The sequence below is a fragment of the Malus sylvestris genome, chromosome 14, assembly GCF_916048215.2.
Source record: "Malus sylvestris chromosome 14, drMalSylv7.2, whole genome shotgun sequence".
Taxonomy (NCBI): Eukaryota; Viridiplantae; Streptophyta; class Magnoliopsida; order Rosales; family Rosaceae; genus Malus; species Malus sylvestris.
Window position 1 is genome coordinate 15233852 of NC_062273.1, and position 25271 is coordinate 15259122.

Genomic DNA, 25271 nt, shown 5'->3' on the forward strand with positions numbered 1-25271 from the left:
AATCAAAAACCAATTCCTTATAGAGCTGCCAAAACATTATGCGGCTCAATCAATCTGGTCAATTATTTTGACTATATTCGATAAAGAAAAATCACGGGAGTTCTTAATCATGCTCTGATACCACAAGTAAAATTTTTCTTTCTTTCTAACAAGTAAACTTAAAATTAGGTAAATTTATAAGACCTAATCCATGAACCAGGATCTTGAACACCATGAACTTCACAAACGATTGTTGTAGAATACATAAATTGCAAATCTCTATCTTGAGCAATCCATAGGTGAGATGTTGCTGTGAAGGAAATTAGCTTTCTATCTCTAATCTTGCTTGCACGTTAAAACCCTAATACGTGTTCTTCATTAGTATAATACATAGGGAATAACAAATTATTCCCATTCATATACGGAAAAACCCCAAAAACGTAGTATAACAAAAATTGACCACAATATATGCAATATTGAATTCAACGGATTCATAATATCAAAGTATGGAATTGTTGAACTATTATTTAGTCCAAACCAATACGGTGTGTGTGCCCATGTGATGGATTCAAAACCAATCAAAAACCAATTCCTATTAGAGCTCCCAAAACATTATGCGACTCAATCAATCTGGTCAATTATTCTGAATATATTCGATAAGGAAAAATCACGGGAGTTCTTAATCATGCTCTATACCACAAGTAAATTTTTTTTTCTTTCTTTCTAACAAGTAAACTTAAAATTCGGTAAATGTAACCCAATCCATTAACCAAGAACTTGAACACCATAAATTTCACAAACAATTGTTGTAGAATCAAGGTTTTAAAAGACGTTAGGTGCTAGTCGGGCAGCATGTTGGGGCCTAGCGCCTAGGCGGGCGACTAAGCGGATTTAAGTAAATATACTATATTTCTTGTATATAAGTGTCTGTTTATACTTACAATATATATAATTTCATCATAAACTACAAAGTAGAATGATATATATATATATATATATTTATATTATGAAGTGTTGGAACATAATGAAAACATGGAAAATAAGCATATAATGTGTGTTCCATTAAGTATATAACAAGTCCCTAATAATTTATTGTAAAATATAAAATGCAAAATGAAAGTTATCTATTTTCTATCTAAGTGAGTCGCAACCTAAGTGGGTCTGGGCAGGCTAGGCGGGCACCTTAGCAGGTCTAGGCGCCATTCTTAATTTTCAAACGTCTAGGCATTAATCGGGGTGATGGACAGCCGCCTAGTGCCTAGGCGGGGCCTAGGCGGCTCTAGGCGTAGGCACTAGGCGGCTCTAGGCGGGGATTTTTAAAACAATGTGTAGAATACGTAAATTTCAATTCTCTATCTTGAGCAATCCGGAGGCAAGCTATTGTTGTGAAGGAAAATAGGTTTCTCTCTCTAGCCTTGCTTGCACATTAAAACCCTAATACGTTTTTCATTTGTGTACACATATATGGATATATCCACTATTATAGGCATGGAGAGGGCCTATTTCCTCTTGAAGCACATAATTAATTACCACCCATCATGGTAATAAAATAAGAAACCAATTATTATAATTTGACCAACATGATTGCTTCTAAAACATTGCTTATTAACCAGAATATATCACACATAGACCATGTCATGTGCACCACACTAGAATATTAAAATATTCTTACATATATCTCACCTCATATAAGGAGATCGTGTCATAACTATTTTTACATTGAGGAAAACTTTCTTAAATATAGATAATGTCACGCCTACAAGATGAATTTGGGTTTTCTATTCTTTAGTGGGTAACATCTCTCTAGAAAAAAAAATTCTCTCTTTGCTTAAACACCCAACCCAATATTCTCCTTCGTTGTCAGCCCTAGCCTTTAGCTTGGGTGCTGGTGGCAACCCACCCTTATTCTCTTCTCCTTCATTTTTTCTCACGGCCTGCTACACCCTCCCACTTTTCCTCCTCCTTCCCTCCCATCTCCTCTGCTCTTTCCCTCTTTTCCTCCCTTCCCTTCTCTTCATTTTCCCTTTTTTCCTCCCCTCCCATCTCCTCTGCCCTTTCCCTTTTATAGCTTCCCACCCTATCTTCCTTCCTACTTTCCAATCTTCTTTGAGCTTGTCTCAAATTTAAGCTTCATTCCCCTTATCCGGCATTTTTCGCCTATTCTTACTACTTTATGTCTATTACTTTTCCTTCCTCCCTCTTCTTTAGCTGTGATATTCCATCTCCCCTATCATGAGCTCGGATCTGCATGCTTCGATCCGAAATTGGATATTAGATCCATTTCCCTCCCTCACTTCAACTCCCACAATCGGTCTGCTGGAGCCCTATTGAGGCCAAGTGTTTTGTGGCCTCTATCACAGTAAGGGTATTTTACATACCCTCTTAGCTTCATTTTCTATCCATATGGTACGTTTTTTGTATATATTTGTAGGAGTTTGTGAAGGAGATTTGAATCTGGTATCTACTTTCTTGGTTCGGAGTTTGGCTTTCTTCGAGGATGTGGTGGCGTCAGTGGTTTGGTTTATGCTGCTTCAAATTAGGGTTTTTTGTTGTTTATTTTTTCTGCCTACAGGCCTAAGTTTGTGAGGCCTCCCGTTGTATCTTGGGTTGCATATCTTATTTTGTTTGAGCCTTTTATTTTACCTTCTATTGTTTTATGAGAGGTTTTTTGGTCTCTATTCTTGTACTAGTTTTTAATGAAAGTAATTTCATTTGACGAAAAAAAAGAAGAGAGAAAGTGGAATAATGTCTTTAAAGTCACGCCATAGTGGATCATTTCGTAAATCCCGAAAGTAGAGAAGTACCACTCCAAAATGCGAGAATACCTATTGGGCGAACGACACAACGTACCTTGATCTGATATGATTTGTAAGGAGTAATGTTAGAGAGATTAAATTTATTGATTAAATTTTGTAAACTAAATGATATGGAAATTAATAATTGGATTATTACTTAAACGTTGATAAACGTGCTGATTTTCTATTGGTGACACATCATTTAATTTAGAAATTTAATCTACAAATTTAGTCTTCCTAGCATTACATGACTTGTAATAGCCCTTGTCACAACACGATGTACCTTGATTTGTTTAGATTAACCACACGCCTTACAATGGAAGACCAATTGTTGTTTATGTCATAGCATACACGAATGGTTAACTAAATATTCAAGTATAACTTAATTCTCTCTTATTCAGGAAGATTCACTCTAGCTGACTAATAGAGCAATTCCTTTATTTAAAATAAAATAAAATAAATAAAACTACTATTTAATCTCTTAGAGTATGCAAGAAGAAAAAGAGACCAACCATCTATAAAATGATGAATGAGAATATAACGTCTCTTCAATCAACAAAAGACGAACGAGAAGGTTTACTCCATTAAACATTAATCAAACCTTTTATTGTAATGACACGCTTCTATTAGTTGTACTCTCACTAATTCGAAGGTATTTATGATTTAGGGGTACATTTCTGTTAGTTGTTCTTCGATTAAGCCAAGCATCAAATATATAACAACGCCTTTTAATTTTACCGTTGCGTCATGCATACATATGATTTATTGGCTTTTTTCTAAGCATTTCAATCGAAAGGACTATGGATGATTTTCGGAAGAATGGGATCGGAAACATTGTTTCCAATTATAATTCCAAAATTTCGAAATTAGATAAGACCACAATATTTAAATTCACAATTTTCAGAATCTGAGTATTTTACAGAAATTTCGATACATAATTAAAAAATTCATATATTTTTTAAGTTTTTCAATATTCTCGAACTTTTTCATACCTTTTATTGTTCAATTCTTAATATTTGGTATATGCTTTTATATAAATCTATTTTTATCACATTACAATGTTATCTGCATTAAAGGGTGGGGAAGTGGGTTAAGTCTCATAAAATCGGTAATTAAACCTAAGACCTCTCACTCATTAGTGAAGAACATCATTATACTGTAGTATTAAGTTCATGTATTATACCGTAGTACTAAGTTCATGCATAAATCCATTTAATTTTGTTGTATACTAGTAAGTCTAGTATGTTTATTGTTTTTAATATATAAGTTTATGATTAAAATAAAACAATCGAGAAAACATGTATCCAAAACTAACAATAAAATACCAAAATTAATTAAAAAAATAAATTTTAGAAAATAACTTTAAAGAATCGGAATATTTTGAATTTTTTATCAGAATAAGTCCAGAACACTTTGCAAAATTTTGGAAATTTTGCCCTAGGCACAACGTCATTTCTTGTAACAATGCCAAGAGTTTTTGCGACGTTAGACATGGGATAGGAACAACAGCAAGAAAACAGTTGCCGACTTGGTGGAGTAGGGATGTCCATTAATCAAATATATCCGTTGTCCTCACGTAATTGGCAGTTATTTTCGTTGCCAATATCTTAAGATTACAACTCTACTATGTTAGCTTAACTTTCTTAGCATTCAGTTTGTTGTAATTTTTGTAATTTCATAATCGTCTGCAGAATTAAATGGGGATATTTAGCAGGGAAGGAGCATCTGGGTTCTCCGCCTCTTCGACAGCGGAGCAAGTTACTCAAGGGATTGAGGGAACTGGCCTTACTGCCATCGTTACAGGTCATCCTCGACTCTAAATTTCGTATAATACATGTGATAAAGTAAACTACTAATTACCGGAAAGTTAAAGGACTCTAGATTTTTTGTAAGTAGTTGGGCTACTCCACTAATACCCATTTGATTTTGGAGTGGAACCTGTGAAAACTCCACGGTAAATGTGCCAATTGATTTAGAGGTGGAACTCAACTTCAATACCTTACTTTTATGTGATAAAGGTTTTTCTCATGTAAGAATGCAAAAAGGATATAGAAGAAGGTGATTTTTGTTGGTATTTAGACAATCTTTCATCATTAATAAGGCTTGAATAAAATGATAAAGATTGAAAATCAAAGAAACAGAGTGCAGAGAGCTTTTGAAAACAGAGGTCTGATATTTTCATTCACATATTTCTAATATATATGGCTCAATACATAAGCCGACTGAAGTAATTGGGTCGACTGCTAAAGAGAATGGGTCGACTGATAAAGGCAACAGTCAGCCCTTTTACACAGAATAAGTTTCAGTAAAGCAGAATCAGTTTAAGTAAAGCATTAACTTTTAACACTCCCTCTTAATGCTTTGCTGCTTCACTCCCAAAAGTTCTCTTAAGTAGATGAATCTGTCCTTTGGTAATGCCTTGGTGAAGATATCAGCAACTTGATCTTCTGTCTTGCAGTAGACCACATCCACTTCCTTGTCTTCCACAGCACCTCTGATGTAGTGATGCTTCAGAGCAATATGTTTTGATTTACCATGATAGACAGGATTCTTGCTCATGGCAATAGCTGACTTATTGTCACAAAGGATATGAGTTGCTGATTCTTGTTTCTCACCAAAATCTTGCATAATTCTTCTCAGCCACACTGCTTGAGAAGTTGCAATTGAAGCCGACACATACTCAGCCTCTGCCGTTGACAGTGCAACTGATTTCTGTTTCTTAGATGCCCAAGAGAATACACCAGTCCCTAATGTAAAGGTATAGCCAGATGTGCTCTTCAAGTCATCCACACTACCTCCCCAGTCATTATCACAGAACCCATACAATTTGGGCTTAACATTCCTTTCATACATAATACCAAAGTCAAGTGTACCTTGTATGTATCTTAGGATCCTCTTTGCAGCTCCATAGTGAATGCAAGTAGGCTTGTGCATAAATCTGGACAACAAGCTTGCAGCATACATAATATCGGGTCTAGTCGCTGTCAAATACAACAAACTCCCAACCAGGCTTCTATACACAGATTCATCAGCATCACCACTACCATCTTCTCTTTGAAACTTTTCATTCACAACTAGAGGTGTTGCAACAGGCTTGCAACCAACCATTTTGAACTTTTCTAGAAGTGTTTTTGCATATTTCTTTTGAGTAATAAAGATACCATCATTTGATTGAAGGATACTAATTCCCAAAAAATAATGCAACATGCCTAGATCACTCATCTCATATTTCCTCATCATGTCATTCTTGAAATTCAAGATCATATTATGACTACTTCCAGTAAAAACCAAATCATCAACATATAAGGAAACAATAAGGATATCTGAAATACCTTCTGTTTTGACATAGAGGGCAGGTTCATTCTCACTTCTTTGAAAACCTCTTTCATTGAAATATGAGTTGATCTCTCCATACCATGCTCTCGGAGCTTGTTTCAGGCCATAAAGTGCCTTCTTAAGCTTATACACCTTGTGCTCTTGTCCTTTAAGAACAAATCCTTGAGGTTGGTCAACGAACACCTCTTCTTTTAGGACTCCATTTAGGAAAGCCGACTTGACATCAAGTTGGTGTAGAAACCACCCCTTCTGAGCAGCTACGGAAATAAGGCCTCTGATTGTTTCATGCCTAGCTATCGGTGCAAATGTTTCTTGGAAATCAATTCCGGGTTTCTGAGAATAACCCTTTGCTACCAATCTAGCTTTGTTCCTTTGAACGGAACCATCTTGATTGAGCTTAGTCTTATAAATCCACTTCACTCCAATGACGGAGTTGTCACAAGGTCTGTCCACTAGTTCCCATGTCTTGTTTTTCACAATGACATTTATCTCCTCTTGCATTGCAGCCTTCCAAGTCTCTTCTTTCACTGCATCATCAAAGTTTTCTGGTTCTTCAACACAAAAATTGCAGCTTTCATAGACTTCATTTAAGCTCCTTAACCGAACCGGCGTTGAACTTGGACTTGAAAATGTAGGAGAGTGAGCTTGAGGACTGTTTTTAGGTGATAATTGTGGAATTTCTGGCTCAATTTCCTCTTCATTTGGTTGATTTTCTTCTTCAATTCTGATTTGTGCAGATTCCTCTCGGATGGTTGCTTGATTCCAATCCCACGAAGATTTCTCACTAAAAAGAACATCTCTACAAACCACAACTTTCTTTCTTTTTAAATTGTAGAGTCTGTACCCTTTTGTGTATGAAGCATAGCCTACGAAAATGCATCTTTCACTTGACTCATCAAGTTTTTGTCTTAGTTCTTTCGGAACATAAGCAAAGCAGATTGACCCAAACACTCTCAAATGATTCACGGAAGGCTTTCTGCCACTCCATGCCTCAAATGGTGTCTTATCTTCAACTGCCACTGTTGGATGCCTATTCATCAAGTAGACCGCTATATTAACTGCCTCACCCCACAAATATTGAGGTATTCCTTTGTCATGTAACATTGACTTAGCCATTTCGACTATGGTTCTGTTTTTTCTCTCAGCTACTCCATTTTGTTGTGGAGTGTAGCTGACAGTAAGTTATCTTTCCAAGCCAATATCTTGACAAAACTTATCAAATTCTGTGGATGTATACTCTCCTCCTCTGTCACTTCTAAGAACTTTGATTAGATACCCAGATTGTCGCTCAACCATAGCTTGAAACTTCTTGAAGATTGAGAACACTTCTGATTTCTGTCTTAGAAAATATACCCAAGTCATTCTGGAATAATCATCCACGAAGATTAGGAAATACTTGTTTCCCACTTGAGTAGAGGTCTTCATGGGTCCGCAAACATCTGTATGAATCAATTCCAATGGAACTTTTGCTCTCCAAGCTTTACCATGTGGAAATGAATCTCTATGATGCTTCCCAAGTGCACACCCTTCACAGATTTCTTCATTTTCTTGGATACTCGGCAACCCATGCACCATTTCTTTTTCTTGTAGCTTCTTGAGACTTTGAAAATTCAAGTGGCCAAGCCTTTTATGCCATAGCTTTGAATCTTCTTGCATTTCCATCTTGAATGCAGATTGAGTTGCATACTCAATTGTGAGTGGAAAACTTCTACTCTTCCTCATCTCAATCTTAGCCATGAGTTGTTGACGATTCCTCCTATCATATATCTTGCAAGTATTGTCTCCAAAATATAAGTAGTAGCCATGCTCAATGAGTTGTCCAAGACTTAGCAAATTTTGCTTCAAATTAGGAACTAACATGACATCCTTGATGAACATCTTTCCATTCTTCGTATGCACGGCAATAGTACCTCTTCCCAATGTATCGACTAGCTGCCCATTTCCCATCTTCACTCGGGTTAGGTTTGTAGTGTCAACATTATGGAGAATGTTCTTATTCGCCGTCATATGATTGCTACAGCCGCTGTCCACAAACCAAACTTTAGCTTCTTCTTGGACGGTTGTATCATGACCAACATAAAACATATTGGTCACTTCATCTTCTGCTTTGGTGTAGTGAGCTAGCTGATTATCTTTGTAGGTACAATCCTTTTGCATATGCCCGAATTTGCTACACTTGTGGCATTTCACTTTTCCTTTGAACCAACATTCACCGGAATGAGCTTTGTCACAAATTTTGCACTTCGAAACATACAAACTCTTCTCAACCTTTTTCTTCTCTTCAAAATTACCCTTTCCTTCCCACGCTTTGTTTTTGCCTTTCCAATTCTTGTTGGAGTTGGCTTTGCTTTGACTTGAACTAGCTTGAGTTTTTGGATTCACTGTAAGTGTTTGGAAAGCATTTTCTACATCATTGTTGTCATGCCTAGATAATCTCTGGGCAAAACCTTTGAGAGAACCAATCAATTCTTCAACACTCAAAGTTGACAAATCCTTAGTCTCCTCTATGATTGAAACTATGTTGTCATACTTTCTTGGCAAGCTAATTAGATACTTCTGAACTATTCTCTCATCAGACAAGATTTCACCATAGCTTTTCATTTGATTAATAATCTCAGACAATCTACTCAGGTAATCATCTAGCAATTCATCATCTTTCATTCTTATATACTCAAAATCTCTTCTCAAAGATTGGAGTTTGACAGCCCTTACCTTAGTAGAACCTCTGTAGACTTTCTCCAGCACATCCCAAGCTGATTTGGCACTTGTCTCATTTGAGATTCTCGGAAAAATTTCATCTGAGATAGCATTTTGGATGACCCCAAGAGCTTTTGCATCTCTCTTGATGTTTACCTTCAACTCCCTTGTTTGAGTCTCTGTCAAAACCACAGTGCTTGGAGGTACAACATAGCCATCTTCAATCAAGCTCCACAAATCATGAGATACAAAAATTGTTCTCAACTTTGTCCTTCAGAAGTCGTAGTTTACTCCACTGAAGATAGGAGTTCGAATCTCACCACTGCTACTTGAACCAGCCATGAATTTGAAAAATTTTGATTCTAGGGTTTCACTTAGAATTTTCCCCCTTTTTGAGAATCAAAAAAACGCCCCACTCTTTGATCAGATTAGCTCTGATACCATGTTGGTATTTAGACAATCTTTCATCATTAATAAGGCTTGAATAAAATGATAAAGATTGAAAATCAAAGAAACAGAGTGCAGAGAGCTTTTGAAAACAGAGGTCTGATATTTTCATTCACATATTTCTAATATATATGGCTCAATACATAAGCCGACTGAAGTAATTGGGTCGACTGATAAAGAGAATGGGTCGACTGATAAAGGCAACAGTCAGCCCTTTTACACAGAATCAGTTTCAGTAAAGCAGAATCAGTTTAAGTAAAGCATTAACTTTTAACAATTTTGACTAATTTTACTAATTCTGTGATATATGCCAAAATGAGCTCGAATGGGTTATATTTTAATTTACATTTATTTAAGTACTTCTGTGAGTTTGTTGGATGATCAATTTGTTCTTATATAATAAATTCTTTTGTGAAATATAGAGAGATGTCTCTTCTGGGATATATTATATCCATCGGTTTTGGTTCTAAATTATCATGTCTTCCTCGGTAATATATAAGGTTGTATGAATTTCATTGTCTAAACTCTCTTCAATTTCAGGAGCCTCAAGTGGAATTGGCGCAGAGACAGCGCGTGTTCTTGCCTTGCGCGGTCTTCATGTAGTTATGGCAGTAAGGAACATGGATTCTGGCGCGACCGTCAAAGAAACAATCCTTAAAGAAATTCCGAACGCAAAAATTGATGTCAGGCAGTTAGACCTCAGCTCTTTGGCATCTGTAAGAAATTTTGCATCAGATTATAATTCCTCCGGCCTTCCACTCAATATCCTAATGTAAGAGCAACCACCTTATTAATTTTTTTTTCCTTCAGTTTATACTTTCACTTTGTATGTATTGTGCTAGAGATATATACCCTATTGGAACGTACTAGTTTGAATTCTATCTGCACGTTGCGAACGCACTGACTTAAGTATTACACTTTCTTCTTTGTTGGAAGTAACAATGCAGGGGCAGGGGCAACTCCATTCAAGCTTTCTCAAGACAGCATAGAACTCGTGTTTGCAACTAACCATTTGGGTTAGTTGCCTAACAACTTTTTTCCAACTCTGAACTGTCGGCCAACAGATCAGTTTTGTACAATTTGCTTTAATTTTATCAATGCATTTGGCAACTTGCTCGAACCATAAAATGTGCAGGTCATTTTCTTCTCACAAATCTTTTGTTGGAGACCATGAAAAGTACATCGCGAGAAAGCAACAGAGAGGGGAGAATTGTCAATGTATCATCACTACTTCATCAATATGGATACCGTGAAGGAATTCGTTTTGATAAAATTAATGATACAGCTGGGTATGCTGATTTAGTATTTATTTTCCGTTTTTAACATTCTGTGGTGTATGTTTTGGATAAATATATGCCAATAATCAACTGTTTTGTTTGCTACTACACAGCTACAACAGATATTTCGCCTATGCACAATCCAAGCTTGCTAACGTTTTGCATGCTAATGAGCTTACAAGGCGTATGAAGGTATTGAACATTTTAATTAGGTCACCCAGTGCAATACACTGCATATATCTATACATACAGCTATTATTGATCTCCAGAAATTCTTGGTTCGCATGGTTACTTATTTTTTAACAGGAAGAAGGGGTAGAGATAACTGCCAATTCTCTTCATCCCGGAGCAATTGGCACCAAAATTACCCGCAATGATTGCTTTTTTCAGTGTAAGAATTCGTCTTTTGTACTTTACCAGCGTCATATTGTTCCAATGGGAGGGTTACCTTCATGGATACATGATTCATCATTATACATATTAGCTCATAACCAAAGTTCTTGAATACTTAAGCAAAAGATTTGTAGCTCAAGTTGCTAAGAACATTTTGTGTTGCATCCAGGCCCTTGTTCGGTTCTCCCTCCCTCAGTATCTATTGTGTTGACACTGAGTATTTGTTTGGTTTTCCACTGATCAACTGACTTTTTTTTTAATGGCTTGACACAGGTTTATTCAACGTGTTCGGTATATTTACCGGTAAAACTATTCCGCAGGTATGCACTTCTTTATTTTCCACAAAGTGTGCCTATATATAATCTTTTGTTATACTTTTGGGACTACTGCCACATGCATCATATTTGTAGACCACATCATTGAAGAGGTGAGATTCAAAAGTATAAGCTGGACTCACTTCCATTAGAAATGCGATCTACAATATGATGCAGTTAATTTCTTTGTTTGGTTGGTGGGCGTTAGGAATCTTGTATCGCTGACATTTTATATAGCCAATGTGGTTAAATAATCTCACTGTACATGGCCGTGTAGGGTGCGGCAACCACATGCTTTGTGGCACTTCATCCACAAGTAAAGGGAGTAAGCGGCGAATACTTTGTAGACTGTAACATTGCCAAATCAAGCTCTCAGGCAAAAGATGCAGATTTGGCTGCAAAACTCTGGGATTTTAGTTTGACTTTTACCAATCCCAAATAATGAGGGGTAATAAACTTTGCTGGTACGTCGTGTTGTGGTGGCTTCGTTACCATTGACCAGTTTTTGTGTAGTGAAATCAATTGCCAAATTTTAAACTGTGATAAAACGTTGGACAACTCACACTTTAAAGTTCCCGTTTGCACTGTATTTGTAATTTAATCAGTTGGACTAGAAACTGGAGTATATAAACTATATGAAAGGACCTAGAAAACTAATAAATATTATCTTATTCCATAATGGTAATAGGGAACTGTTATTGACATTCTAAAAATCTCATTTTGTGCTCCTCATAAATATATTTTTCTTTCTAAATATAGAAAGTTTGGAGAGCAAATATGAATTATGGAGTATCAATAACAATTTTCATTATATATTTCATAGACCACATGACAAGGGGGACATCCAATAAAAAAAATGACAACTATTTAGCTTCGATTTTCCTTCCACGTCACAAGTTAAAAAAATGTCCTTATACATGACCTGTTTTTGTAATAAAAGCTATTATATCTAGCTGCAATTTGTCAGGTATATACTATCTTGCATGGGCATTGATTTGTGAAGGAAGTTTAAGTTTCACCATAAAATCATTTAATAATATGAGAAGTGGATCAACCTACTTTAAGTTCATACAAGGTTATTTTTTTCATCAATGTGAGATTGATTCTCAAAACTTTGTTCAATGATATAACGCCATGTGAAGAAAAACTTACACATGTTTGTTGGCAAAACACTACGGTAATTACATAACTGTATCATAAAAGTCTTTCTTCTCAAAATAAGATTGTTAATTAAAGACTAAATATTTTTGTAGCGTATAAATTTGTTTAATACCAAGAGGTGCAAGTGGCATTGGGTGAGATCACATCACATGTTCTTCGGAGTCTTTCAACACTGTGAAATAGATGCACACTCATTTTTCTTATTTTTTGTGTGCAACGTATTGTTTTAAGTGTCAACACGAACGTTTTACGATTGTTTCATGCATGCATATGATTAACTTAGATTACTATCAATCTATTGGTGCTGAAGCTTGGCGGCAAAGAATCAGTTTAAATGTTTTTGTTTTAGTTTAAATCTGAGCCATTGCATTATAGTTCATATGGGAGCTCAATCTTGTTTCTAGCTTAAGTGATAGATTAAGACAAGTGGCATCATCTCATAGGGTCATAGCAATTAAGGGTTGTGATTGAATCTAGTGTAGATGAGTGAAGGATCTCCCTTCCTATTTCATGTATAACGGTAACAAACCCCACATGTTTTGTAGTGAGGTATTCCAAACTCAATGCAATCATCTTCTCTCTGAAATTCTCTCTACATTCTCTTCAATTCTCAAAAGTTGCAGAAGACCTCCATTGAAATATACAGAAAACATAAAAATGCTATCATGGCCTCAGAGCCAGGTTTCATCGTCTAAACTGGGCGTGAAATCTGTGAGTGTGAGTAGTGCCAAGCTTAGAGCTTCAGTTTTCAATGGAGAGAACTACGAGGTTTGAAGGATTCGTATGACAACTATACTGAAATCGTATGATTTGTGGGAGTTGGTTGAAAATGGATTTGAACTTCCATATTCGAAGACTGAGAAAGTTGTGGTCGATGAGACGAAAAAGGAGACACCGGAGGTGGTGTCATTTAGTGAGATCCTGATGAAGGATGCTCGTGCACTTGGAATGATTCAAGGCGCTGTCTCGGATCAGATCTTCCCTAAAATTATGAATGAAGAGACATCCAAAGGAGCCTGGGATGTTCTGAATGGTGAATTTCGAGGAGATAAACAAGTAAGAAATGTAAAATTGCAAGGGTTACGTAGAGATTTTGAGTATACTCGCATGAAGGATAGTGAATCTTTGTCTATGTATCTCTCTAGATTGTTTGATATTATTAATCAAATGAGAAGTTATGGAGAATAACTATCTTGGGAGAGAATTGTGCAGAAATTACTAATTAGTCTTCCAAAAACATATGATGCAATCTGCACTGTGATTGAGCATTATAGAGATCTCAAAACTCTTGAGGTCCAAGAAGTTGTTGCTTCTCTCAAGGGATTCGAGCAAAGGCTTGATTTACATGCTGAGTCCTCTACTGAGAGAGCATTTGCAAGTTTAAATGTTGCAACTAAAGGTTCCAGAAGTGGTGGATTCTCTGGGAATCAGAGATCTCAAGAGAACTGGAAGCCAAGAGGGAGAGGTTGGGATCACAAGCCTAACTTTGTCCATAGGCATAATAACACTGGGAGAAATTGGGATCACTTGCCTAATTATGCTCAGAGGTAGAATAACACATAGAGAAATTGGGATCATAGGCCTAATAATGCTCAGAAGCAAAACAACACTCAGGGAGATTGTAAATGGTGTGACAAGTTCCACTATGGGAAGTGTTGGTACAAGGGTAAACCAAAATGCACAGGCTATGGCAAACCAGGTCATGCTGAGAAAGATTGCCATGAGAATAAAGAAGTGCAAAAGGTTAATTGTGCAAGGCAAATGGAAGAGACAAGATCATTATTCTATGCCTGTAATGTAGTAACAGATGTGAAGGTGAACAACTCTTGGTATATTGACAGTGGTTGCAGTAATCACATGACAGGTGATGAGAAGTTGTTAGTCAATATCTAGAGAAATTTGACTTCTAAAGTGAAGATGGGAAATGGAGAAATTGTTCAGGTAGTTGGAAAAGGAACTTTGGTGATATAGACCAACTTGGGAAGAAAACACATACAAGAAGTGATGCTTGTTCCTAGACTCGAGGAGAATCTTCTCAGTGTTGGACAAATGATGGAGCATGGCTATTACTTGGTGTTTGGAGGAAATGTAGTGAACATTTTTTATGGCTGTTCACTTGACAATTTGGTAGTAAGAGTACATATGACAAGTAACAGGTGTTTTCCCTTAACAATGATGCCTGCATATCAGCTTGTTCTAAGAGTAAATGTCACACAATGCTTCCAGATTTAGCACGAAAGGCTGGGGCATTTGAATGTGAGAAGTCTCAACTGCTTGAAGAACAGGAAATGGTGCATGGATTGCCTCACTTAGAAATGTCTATAAGTGTATGTGAGGGTTGTATGATGGGAAAACAACACAGGGACTCATTTCCTTCTGAATCAAGATGGAAAGCCAATGATCCATTAAAATTGATTCACACAGACATCTGTGGTCCAATGCAAGTTGAAACTCATTTTGGAAACAAGTATTTTCTGTTATATATAGATGATTGCACTAGAATGACATAGGTGTACTTTTTGAGGTATAAGTCTGATGCATTGGTGTGTTTTAAGAAGTTCAAGGCAATGACTGAATTGCAATGTGGATATAAGGTGAAATGTCTAATAAGTGATAGAGGGAGAGAATTTCTTTCTATTGAATTTGACAAGTACTGTAGTGAGTTAGGAATTCAAAGACAGTTAACTATGGCCTAGACTCCCCAACAAAATGGAGTGTCAGAGAGAAAGAATATGACTGTGGTGGAAATGGCAAAGTCAATGTTGCATGAAAAGAACCTTCCATATGTATTTTGGGCAGAAGTAATGAATACTGCAGTTTATTTGCTTAATAGGTGTCCTACCAAAGCATTGAAGAAAACAACTCCATTTGAAGCCTACAGTGGCAGAAAACCAGGGATAGCTCATTTGAAGGTTTTTGGTTCACTTTGCTATGTGCACATCCCTTGAAATCTCATACACAGGTTGGAAGAAAACAGCCATAAGTGCATCTTTGTAGGCTATTGTGCTAGTGAGAAAGGTTACATATTGTATGATCCGATTTCAAAGAAGATCATTCTATCAAAAGATGTTACATTTGATGAGAATACTTCATGGGATTGGAACTGCACTACCAGCAATGAAGTGAGATTTCCAGTTGTCACTGAGTATCAAAGTGCTAATGAGATCTGTGAAACTGGTGAAAGTTCTCATTCAGAGCAACCTGTTACTTCTTAAAGTGAAAGTGTGATTGACAGGTCTCAAGTATATGATTCTAGACCTAAAAAGTGGAAAAGTGTGAGTGAAATAATGGCTCAGTGCTACATGTGTATTATTGAACCTGAAAGCTATGATGATGCAGCTAAAGATGAATCATGGAGAAAGGCAATGGAAGTTGAGTTGGAAATGATAGAGAAGAATAATACATGGCAGCTTGTTGAGAGACCATTTGACAAGCCTATGATTGGTGTCAAGTGGGTTTATAAGACCAAACTCAATCTAGATGGTAATGTGCAGAAAAATAAAGCTAGATTGGTGGTTAAAGGCTATTCACAAAAGCCTGGAATTGACTACAATGAAACCTTTGCCCCAGTGGCAAGGTTGGATACTATTAAAACCTTGATTGCCCTTGCTACACAGAAGAAATGGAACTTGTATCAACTGGATGTGAAGTCTGTGTTTCTCAATGGAGTGTTAAAGGAAGAAGTGTATGTTGAGCAACCACAAAGCTTTGTGAATGAGAATAAAGAAACTAAGGTGTACAGATTGCACAAGGCACTGTATAGATTGAAACAGGCACCAAGGGCCTGGTATGGTGAAATTAATGCTTATTTCAACAGTGCTAGTTTCAAGAAGAGCTTAAGTGAAACAACCTTATATGTGAAAACAAGGAAGGATTCAGGTATCATTATTGTCTCCTTATATGTAGATGATATTGTATACATTGGTAGCAATCCACAAATGCTTGAAGAGCTTAGAGATGAAATGATGAAACACTATGAGATGAAATATTTGGGATCGTTACATTATTTTCTTGGAATGGGAGTATTACAAACTGAGAAGAGTATTTTCATACACCAAAAGAAGTATGCATAAAAGCTGATTGAGAAGTTTGGGTTAAAAGACTGCAAAACTATGGCTACTCCACTTGCAGTGAATGAGAAATTGAGCAAAATTGATGGAAGTGAAGTTGCAAATGAAGAAGAATAGGCAGCTTGTGGAAGTCTTCTCTATTTGACTGCAACTAGACCTGATGTGATGTTTACAGGAAGTTTATTAATAAGGTTCATGCATAATCCTACCAAGAAACATAGGACAACAAAAAGGGTGCTGAGATACATTCAGGGAACAATTGATTTTGGAATTATTTTTGAAAAAGGAAGGACAACTACTCTAATTGGTTGCTGTTATAATGACTGGGCAGGAAGTGAAGATGATATGAGAAGCACTTCAGGGTATGCATTTACACTAGGATCTAGTGTATTTTCATAGGCATCGATCAAACAAAGCATAGTGGCATTGTCCACAATAGAAGCAGAATATGTTAGTGCTGCAGAAGCTACTTCTCAAGCAAAATGGTTGAGGTTTGTACTTGAGGATTTTGGAGAAGAACAACTAAAAGGAACTTATATTATGTATGATAACACATCAGGCAAAGAATCCTATCTTTCATTAAAGAACAAGACATATCAACAGAAAATTCCATTTCATTTGAGAAGCAATTCAAGCCAAGGAGATCAAACTAGTATACTGCAAGGCTGAGAAGAAAGTTGCAGACATTCTCACTAAAGCTTTTCCTAAAGATCGATTTGCATACCCAAGGGAGCTACTTGGAGTTAAATCAACTAAAGGGTTAAAGGAGAGTGTTGGTGTATAACCCTTCAGCTGAAGCTTGGCGGCAAAGAATCGGTTTAAATGTTTTTGTTTTAGTTTAAATCTGAGTCATTGCATCATAGTCCATATGGTAGCTCAATCTTGTTTCTAGCTTAAGTGATAGAGATTAAGACAAGTGGCATCATCTCATATGGTCATAGCAATTAAGGGTTGTGATTGAATCTTGTGTAGATGAGTGAAGGATCTCCCTTCCTCTTTCATGTATAATGGTAACAAACCCCACATGTTTTGTAGTAAGGTATTTCGAAATCAAAGCAATCATCTTCTCTCTTAAATTCTCTCTACATTCTCTGCAATTCTCAAAAGTTGCAGAAGACCTCTATTGAAATATACAAAAAACACACAAACGCTATCACAATCATCATTGATTATGATGTGTTAAATTGCATTTATAAATTGCTATTGCATATCCTTAATTAGTAGCATCGGTTGTCACTCTATTCTCGTTGACACAATATATCAATAGTACTATAACTTCAGTCTTCTGGTGCCTTTGTTGGCACTCTGCTTTCTCTGTATTGCAAATTTTTAACTTCGTATCATCGTCTGCAACATCAATGGGTGGGATATTTAGCAAGAAAGGAGCATCTGGGTTCTCCTTGTGGTCGACAGCTGAGCAAGTTACTGAAGGGATTAATGGAACTGGTCTAACTGCCATTGTTACAGGTTCATTCTCTAACTTTAACTTCATATACGATTGTATCATGTGATAAAGGATATAGGCAAAGTGAGCTTCAGTTGGTTTAAATTTCAGGAGGCTCAAGTGGTATTGGGGCGAAGACATGTCGCGTTCTTACACTGTGCGGTGTCCATGTAGTTATGGCAGTAAGGAACACTGCAGCTGGGGAAAGCGTTAAAGAAACGATACTTGAAGAAATCCCTGGTGCAAAGATTGATGTTAGGGAGTTTGATCTCAACTCATTGGAATCTGTAAGAAAATTTGGACCAGATTATTTTCTTCCGGCCTTCCACTGAACATTCTTGTGTAAGAAAAGCAACTGTTTTAGTTTATTTTTGAGCCATACTAGATTGAATTAGACAATATAGATAAGGTTCAATATTATATTTGCATACAAACAGATTTAAATTATACAACGCGTACAACTTAGATCTGATACCGTATTACACAACCATTCAATTTGAACCAAAACATTTAAAATGTTATATTATGAATCAATCAAGATGAAGACAGAATTTACTAACATTTGTTTACCTCATACAATGCTAATATGACAATTATACGTAATGCAATCTCTTCTTTGATGTAAGTAACAATGTAGGGGTAGGAGCGCTCCATTCAAGCTTTCCAAAGACGACATAGAAATGCAATTGCAACTAACCATTTAGGTTTGCTGCATAACAATTTTTTTATACCTTAAACTGTATACCAACGGATCCTTCTGTTTTTACCAATTCATTTGTTACTTGAACCATCCAATGTGCAGGTCATTTTCTTCTCACCAAACTTCTGTTAAAGACCATGAAAAGCACGTCAGGAGAAAGCAAAATAGAGGGGAGAATTGTTAATGTATCATCGTCACTTCATCCAGATGGGTACCGCAAAGGGATTCATTTTGATAAAATTAATGATGAAGCGGGGTAAATCTTCTTTCAACTATGCTGATTTAATACTTTAGCATCGGTTTTTAATATTTCGAAGTGCACGTTTCTAAGAAGTTTTCATTAATAATCTAACTCTTTTGGTTGCTAATATACAGATACAACAGATATTATGCCTATGCACAATCCAAGCTTGCTAACTTGTTACATACTAATGAACTTACAAGGCGTCTCAAGGTATTAAACATTTTAAGTCATCCAATGCAAATCTGCAGTAATTCTTGGACGTTGACTTGGTAATTAACTTGTTCTGTTAACAGCAAGAAGGGGTAAAGATAACTGCGAGTTCTCTTCATCCCGGTATGATTTTGACCAATATCGGGTGCCATGATTTATTGTTAAGTTGTAACCTTCATCTTCTTTACTCTACTTATCATGATTTTAGTAATAATGTTTCCTTCAGTAAAGAACTAGTAATATGCCTGCGCGATGCTGCAGGACTTAAATGCACCAACTTTAACTACATGAATAAGACACATTTTAGTTGTTGATGCACAAAATCAGCGAGGATTTTGGTACAATAGAAAGTGTTAAGTTTGTGACATTCGCTAGATTGCTCCGGTCACTAGTATGGATAAGTATGTAAATGGATAGTGATGCGAAATATATAAGCACACAAATTAAACCCTCTTTTTATCAATTGTAGTAAAGTATGTAAGTAGGGATCATTCTAGGCTGGGGATTAGGAGGGATTGCTAAATCACTTGGAAACTGACTTGAAAACGTAAAAACAAAGTTTAAAACACTAACTAGACTCAAAGAATGCAAAACTATACTTTAAAACACTAAAACAAACCAAAAGACTCAAAACAGCCCCTAAACACTCAAAACTACCTTAAACACACAATCTGGGCAGTTTTGGGACTCTAACACAAACTTGGACGAATTTTGGTTTTCTAATGAACTAAAACACTTAAAAACATAATCTAAGACAAGTTCTAATTAATATGACTCAAAGAAATAAGATGGGGTTGATTTTGGACGAAAATAATTAAATTAAGACAAGAACAAAGTAAACAAATTCTTAGACAAATTTAAGTGAATCAAAACAGATTGTAAAATGAATTTGAATGAAACTTATGAATGGAAGGCTAGCTAGGAGGTTCTTCTCCACACATGTCACACTTGCATACAAAACGATTTCCAGTTGCTTTTCGATAAGCTATGAATACTCAACGCCCCAAATTAACCGTGAATTGCACTAATTAACCCTCAGTTTTTCCACAAGTTATTGGGTTGGATGATTGCATACGACAACCCAAAACATTCCCTACAAGTTCCCTACATGAATTGCATAATAGAGATACAAGCAAGAATCATTAAGTTCTATGAAAAACATAAGCATTGACGAGGCACTCGTTACTATGATTTGCATGAAACTTATGCCAAGAATTTACTTAACGTGATTGTGACTAGCAACCTTCACTACTTGTGAATATAAGTTCATAACGATTAGGTGAAACTCCCTTATATTCTAGCGTTAAATTCATGCATGAAAATTAAGCGTGCACTCTCAACCAACATACACAAATCATTTCTTATACGATCGGATAAGTAAATTGAATTCATAACTTATGAATCACAACTGGATGTAATCAAATCATATTGCAAGTATGAACATGGTTTCGAATCACCCCCTAACTAAGAGGGATTTAGTTCCTCATACTCACAAAGCAAAGATACATAAAATTAGACATTAAAATCAAAGGAAAGAAAACACCTAAAATGCTCCAACTTGGGTAGCAAGTGCATCCAAGAATTCTCCTTTGCTTGCTTGCGGCAGATTGCTTTGTGGACGGATTTTTGGGTAGTTTTATGATGTAGAATGGATGGTGAATGGTATGGAAAGGTTTAGGGTACGTGTGGAGGAGTGTTTGAGGGTTGGAGGGTGGTGGAGAACTAGGCAAAGAGGGTGGAAGAAGGTGGAGTGGCTGTTATGTTTTCTAGGCACTAGAATGGTGTTTTTGGGGTGTTTTGCTACCTAGAGGTTGTATGGACGAATTTTTTGTGATGAATGATGAATATGAGAGTGTGAACCCTTTGCCAAGGGGTGTAAACATGTATATATAGGCCCCAAAAACCTTAGAGAATCAGGTTAGGCTAGGGAGAATGCACGGCAAAGAGTGTATGTGGTGTGCAATGGTCCAAGGGTGAAAATGAAGTGATGATGCAAAGTGTGAAGGGTAAAATGGAGTGGTCTTGTAGCTAGGGGGCATGAATGATTGTGTACATTGCATAGAGATGGAAAGGGAGGTGAAAATGTGTCAATAAATGGGTCAAAGGTGCAGCAACATGTGGTACACAAGGCATGGGATTCCAAATGTGAATGATGGAGCATCAATTGGTGCATGTTATGGTTGTGAAAGTTATATAAAATTTTGTGGGTGAAGGGAACAAGAGGTATCAAGCAATTAAGTGTAATAATTAAATGAATTGAAGCATGAAATCAGAAATTATGTAGGGGACAAGAGTGATCAAGCATGGCATGGGAATCCAAAGGGAATTCTATGTTGTTTTGCATGGCAATGAAGGCAAGTTGGGGTGACAAATTTTTGGGCTGAGTTCTTCATCTTTTGGACCATAATTCTTCACATTCTTGGCCTCTTTAGTTCTCAAATTCGTCCATCCACTTTGGCCCAAATATGTGACATGCATTCCAAGCTCCATTTTGCTCCAAAATGCTCCAAAATGCATCTTCTTGCCTACTTTGTCCATAAAATCTGAAAAAACACAAAAATGACTTTAAACATTAAAATAACTAAGGAAACACGACATAAATGCACAAGAACAAGCCAACTAAGTCGCATAAATATGCTCCTATCAGATAGAGATAGGGAAGCAAACACAAGATGTACGTGGTTCACCCAGATTGGCTACATCCACGGAGTAGAGGAGTTCTCATTAATTGTGAAGGGTTTACACAAGTACATAGGTTCAAGCTTTCTTTTAGTGAGTACAAGTGAATGATTTAGTACAAATGACATTAGGAAATATTGTGAGAGAATGATCTCTATTTATAGAAGAGACTTTCTAGTTTTATTCTGACATTGACACGTGTCGTGTTGTGATTGGCTTCTGATGTTGACACGTATCGCGCTATGATTGGCATCTGATGTCGACACGTGTTGCGTTGTGATTGGCCTCCTGGTTGTAGGGAAACTCTTCTGAGTCCTTGACGGTATAACGTTGACCGGTGCTCAATAGTTTTGGGATTGGTTAAGTATGGTACAAACAGTGCTCCCCTAAGTTCCCGAGTGAGGGAAGCTCCTCAATTGGGGACTTGCAAGATCCAAGCCATTGAGTGATCACGAAACTTCTAAGTACCGAAGTGTGGTATCATTTTCACTTGCCTTATCTGTCTCATACATAGATGTGGCATCTTTTCTGGAAGTACTTTTCCTTCATCCAGGGGTGGTATCTTTAACCAATGAAGATGCACAAGGTAATGTATCAATTTCACTTGAAGCTTACTTGTAGTTTCAGGCATGGTCAAGTGTGATACAAAACCCTATAGTAGGAGTCCCCCAAGTAGCCGAGTTAGGAGATTTGCCGAAAGAGGTAATAGACAAGGTAAGCAATCAGACTTCCAAGCAAACAACTTGGATCGGAGGTTCGACTTCGGCTTCCGGTTGATTGTTCTCCTTCTCCTTGTTTCGTAAATAGCACCAAGGATAAGGAGAAGCAAATGGAGAAGAGATGATATGAGATACTTTTGCTTTTAAAGAAGTAACTTTCCATAGGCTTATTCTTGAACTAGGCTGGAGGGTTTTCTGGTTTCCTCTAGAGTATAAGGCCGACTCAAGAATTTGAGGGTCAAAACAAGTCCATCAAATCTAGGGTACGTTCGACCCTGATGATATGTGATACTTTTACTTTTGACAAAGTAGTGGATGTATCGGCACGTGTTCTATTACGCTTGTCTCCACATGCTTCCTTGTATCCTTCTCACTTGCCCTATTTGTTCCTTAGGAAGATATGGTATCTTCTCTGAAAGCATAAGATGTTGAAGATGAGTACTCGAGAGCAATGCTAGGTAAGTAATCAGGCAAGGGGTTCCAGGTAGTCAGTTCCTGACGGGAAGCTTGATTCCAAGTGCTGACTGATTGCTCTCTTTCTCCTTGTCTTGTAGGTAAGAACAAGGCCAAAGGAAAATACAGGTAAAAAGCATGATATGGGATACTCTTGCTTTTAACCCTGGTGATATGAGATACACTTGCTGTGGTGTGGCTTGTTTGCAAAGGTATTAACGGGAGGAAAAGAAGCTGAGTATTTCGAGGGACTCTGCTGAGAGTGCCCTCTCGGATGTGAAGAAAAGTTGAGCATTTTTTTTATTTGTAGGTTTGCCTGGTTGTAGAGGATGGAGGTCGACATATATAGGAGTCTCCCTAACAATAAGTAGTAGTGCTATTCCTTTACCCTTCTTGGTCATAGCAATGTAATGGGAGCTGCAAGCTTCACGTGTTTTAACTTTGTCAGAGCACTTTGAAAAAGTGGTATGTGGTATTTGGAAAGCTGATGTTGCATGTGAAGATTGCAGATAAGCTTTATCCAAGGAAATCTGGCTCTCGAAGTTCGGAGAGCGATGCCTCTTCGATTTTCAAACAAGCAATCCTGTCGGAAATCTGGCTTTTGAGATTCAGAGAACTATGCCTTTTCAATTTTTGAGAAAGCAATCTTGTTGGGAGTCTGGCTCTCGAGATTCGGAGAGCAATGTCTCTTCGATTTTTGAGAAAGTAATCTTGTTGGGAGTCTGGCTCTCGAGATTCGAAGGGCGGTGCCTCTTTGATTTTTGAGCACGTAATCCTGTTGGGAGTCTGGCTCTCAAGATTCGGAGAGCGGTACCTCTTCGATTTTTGAGAAAGTAATCCTGTTAGGAGTTCGACTCTTGAGATTCGGAGAGCAGTGTCTCTTCGATTTTTGAGAAAGTAATCATGTTGGGAGTTTGGCTTTTGAGATTCGGAAAGCAGTGTCTCTTCAATTTTTTAGAAAGTAATCCTGTTGGGAGTCTGGCTTTCGAGATTTGAAGGGCGATGCCTCTTCGATTTTTGAGCAATTAATAATGCTATTCCTTTACCCTTCTTGGTCATAGCAATGTAATGGGAGCTGCAAGCTTCACATGTTTTAACTTTGTCAGAGCGCTTTAAAAAAGTGGTCGGTTGTATCTAGAAAGCTGATGTTGCGTGTGAAGATTGCAGACAAGCTTTATCCAAGAAAATCTAGCTCTCAAAGTTCGGAGAGCGGTGCCTCTTCGATTTTCGAACAAGCAATCCTGTCGGGGATTTAGTTATTGAGATTCAGAGAATGGTGCCTCTTCGATTTTTTAGAAAGCCTGTTAGGAGTCTGACTCTTGAGATTCAGAGAGCAGTGTCTCTTCGATTTTTGAGAAAGTAATCCTATTGGGAGTCTGGCTCTCGAGATTCGGAGAGTGGTTCCTCTTTGATTTTTGAGCAAGCAATCTTGTTGGGAGTGTTTTCTCGAATGTGAGTAAAGGTTGGGCATTTTTGCCAGTCTGCCTTGCCACGGAGCACGGAGGTTGACACACATTAGGACTTTGTAGTTATCAAGCAGTGGTGCTATTCCTTTACCCTTGTGGGTAATAGTATGGTAGCTGGACCTTCAAAATTTATGTGTCTAAACTTTGTCAGAGATCTTTGGCAAAGTTATACGTGGTACCCGAGGAGCTGATGTTGCGTCTGGAAAGTGGTGCCTCTTCGAAATTTGGAGAGTGGTGCCTTTTCGATTTTTGAACCAATGGCCCTGTTGCCCTTTCTTTTATAAGGGTACCAATTATGTGCAATGAGTACATTCAGAGTTATTGCTTGTAGGAATTTTCCCCTTACTTCAGAGATTTATTGCACCTCATTTCTCTTTCATCATTTCTAAGAATGTCTGGCCCATCCGACCGTCGTTTTGACTTGAACTTTGGTGAAGAGGCAGCCATGCCTTCTCAAGACAACATATGGTGCCCATCGTTTTTATCCCCTACTGGTCCTCTTACCGTTGGGGACTCTGTGATGAAGAATGATATGACCGTTGCGGTGGTGGCCAGGAACCTTCTCACTCCCAAAGATAACATACTACTTTGCAAACGGTCTGATGAGTTGGCTGTTAAGGATTATCTGGCTCTCAGTGTTCAGTGTGCAAGTTCTATGTCTAATATGGCTTAACGCCTATTTGCTCGAAACCGCCAAGTTGAATCATTGGGGGCTGAAGTGATAAGTCTCAAACAAGATATTAGAGGGCTCAAGCATAAGAATAAACAGTTGCACAGGCTCGCACATGACTATGCTACAAACATGAAGAGGAAGCTTGACCAGCTGCAAGAATCTGATGGTCAGATTTTACTTTATCATCAGAGGTTTGTGGGTTTGTTCCAAAGGC

General features: G+C 37.3%; 1 protein-coding gene and 1 pseudogene across 1 annotated transcript; both read left to right on the top strand.

The window, feature by feature from the left end:
- Positions 1–4471: 4471 nt before the first annotated feature.
- Positions 4472–11843, top strand: LOC126599258 (short-chain dehydrogenase TIC 32, chloroplastic-like). Its single transcript, XM_050265605.1, has 8 exons — positions 4472–4577; positions 9795–10026; positions 10191–10270; positions 10390–10543; positions 10645–10723; positions 10838–10922; positions 11198–11244; positions 11516–11843. Exons 1-8 carry the CDS (start codon positions 4472–4474, stop codon positions 11678–11680), a joined length of 948 nt encoding a protein of 315 aa, XP_050121562.1. The 3' UTR covers positions 11681–11843.
- A 5984-nt stretch (positions 11844–17827) lies between these two features.
- On the top strand, positions 17828–19381 carry LOC126599044 (short-chain dehydrogenase TIC 32, chloroplastic-like; annotated as a pseudogene).
- The last annotated feature ends 5890 nt before the right edge of the window (positions 19382–25271 follow it).

What these genes read in the sequence shown, in the direction of transcription:
- LOC126599258 (XM_050265605.1), top strand. Translation starts at nt 4,472, where the DNA reads ATGGGGATATTTAGCAGGGAAGGAGCATCTGGGTTCTCCGCCTCTTCG. An exon ending in GTTTGCAACTAACCATTTGG is followed by an intron (nt 10,271 to 10,389) that starts GTTAGTTGCCTA and finishes TAAAATGTGCAG; the next exon opens with GTCATTTTCTTCTCACAAAT. An exon ending in AAAATTAATGATACAGCTGG is followed by an intron (nt 10,544 to 10,644) that starts GTATGCTGATTT and finishes GCTACTACACAG; the next exon opens with CTACAACAGATATTTCGCCT.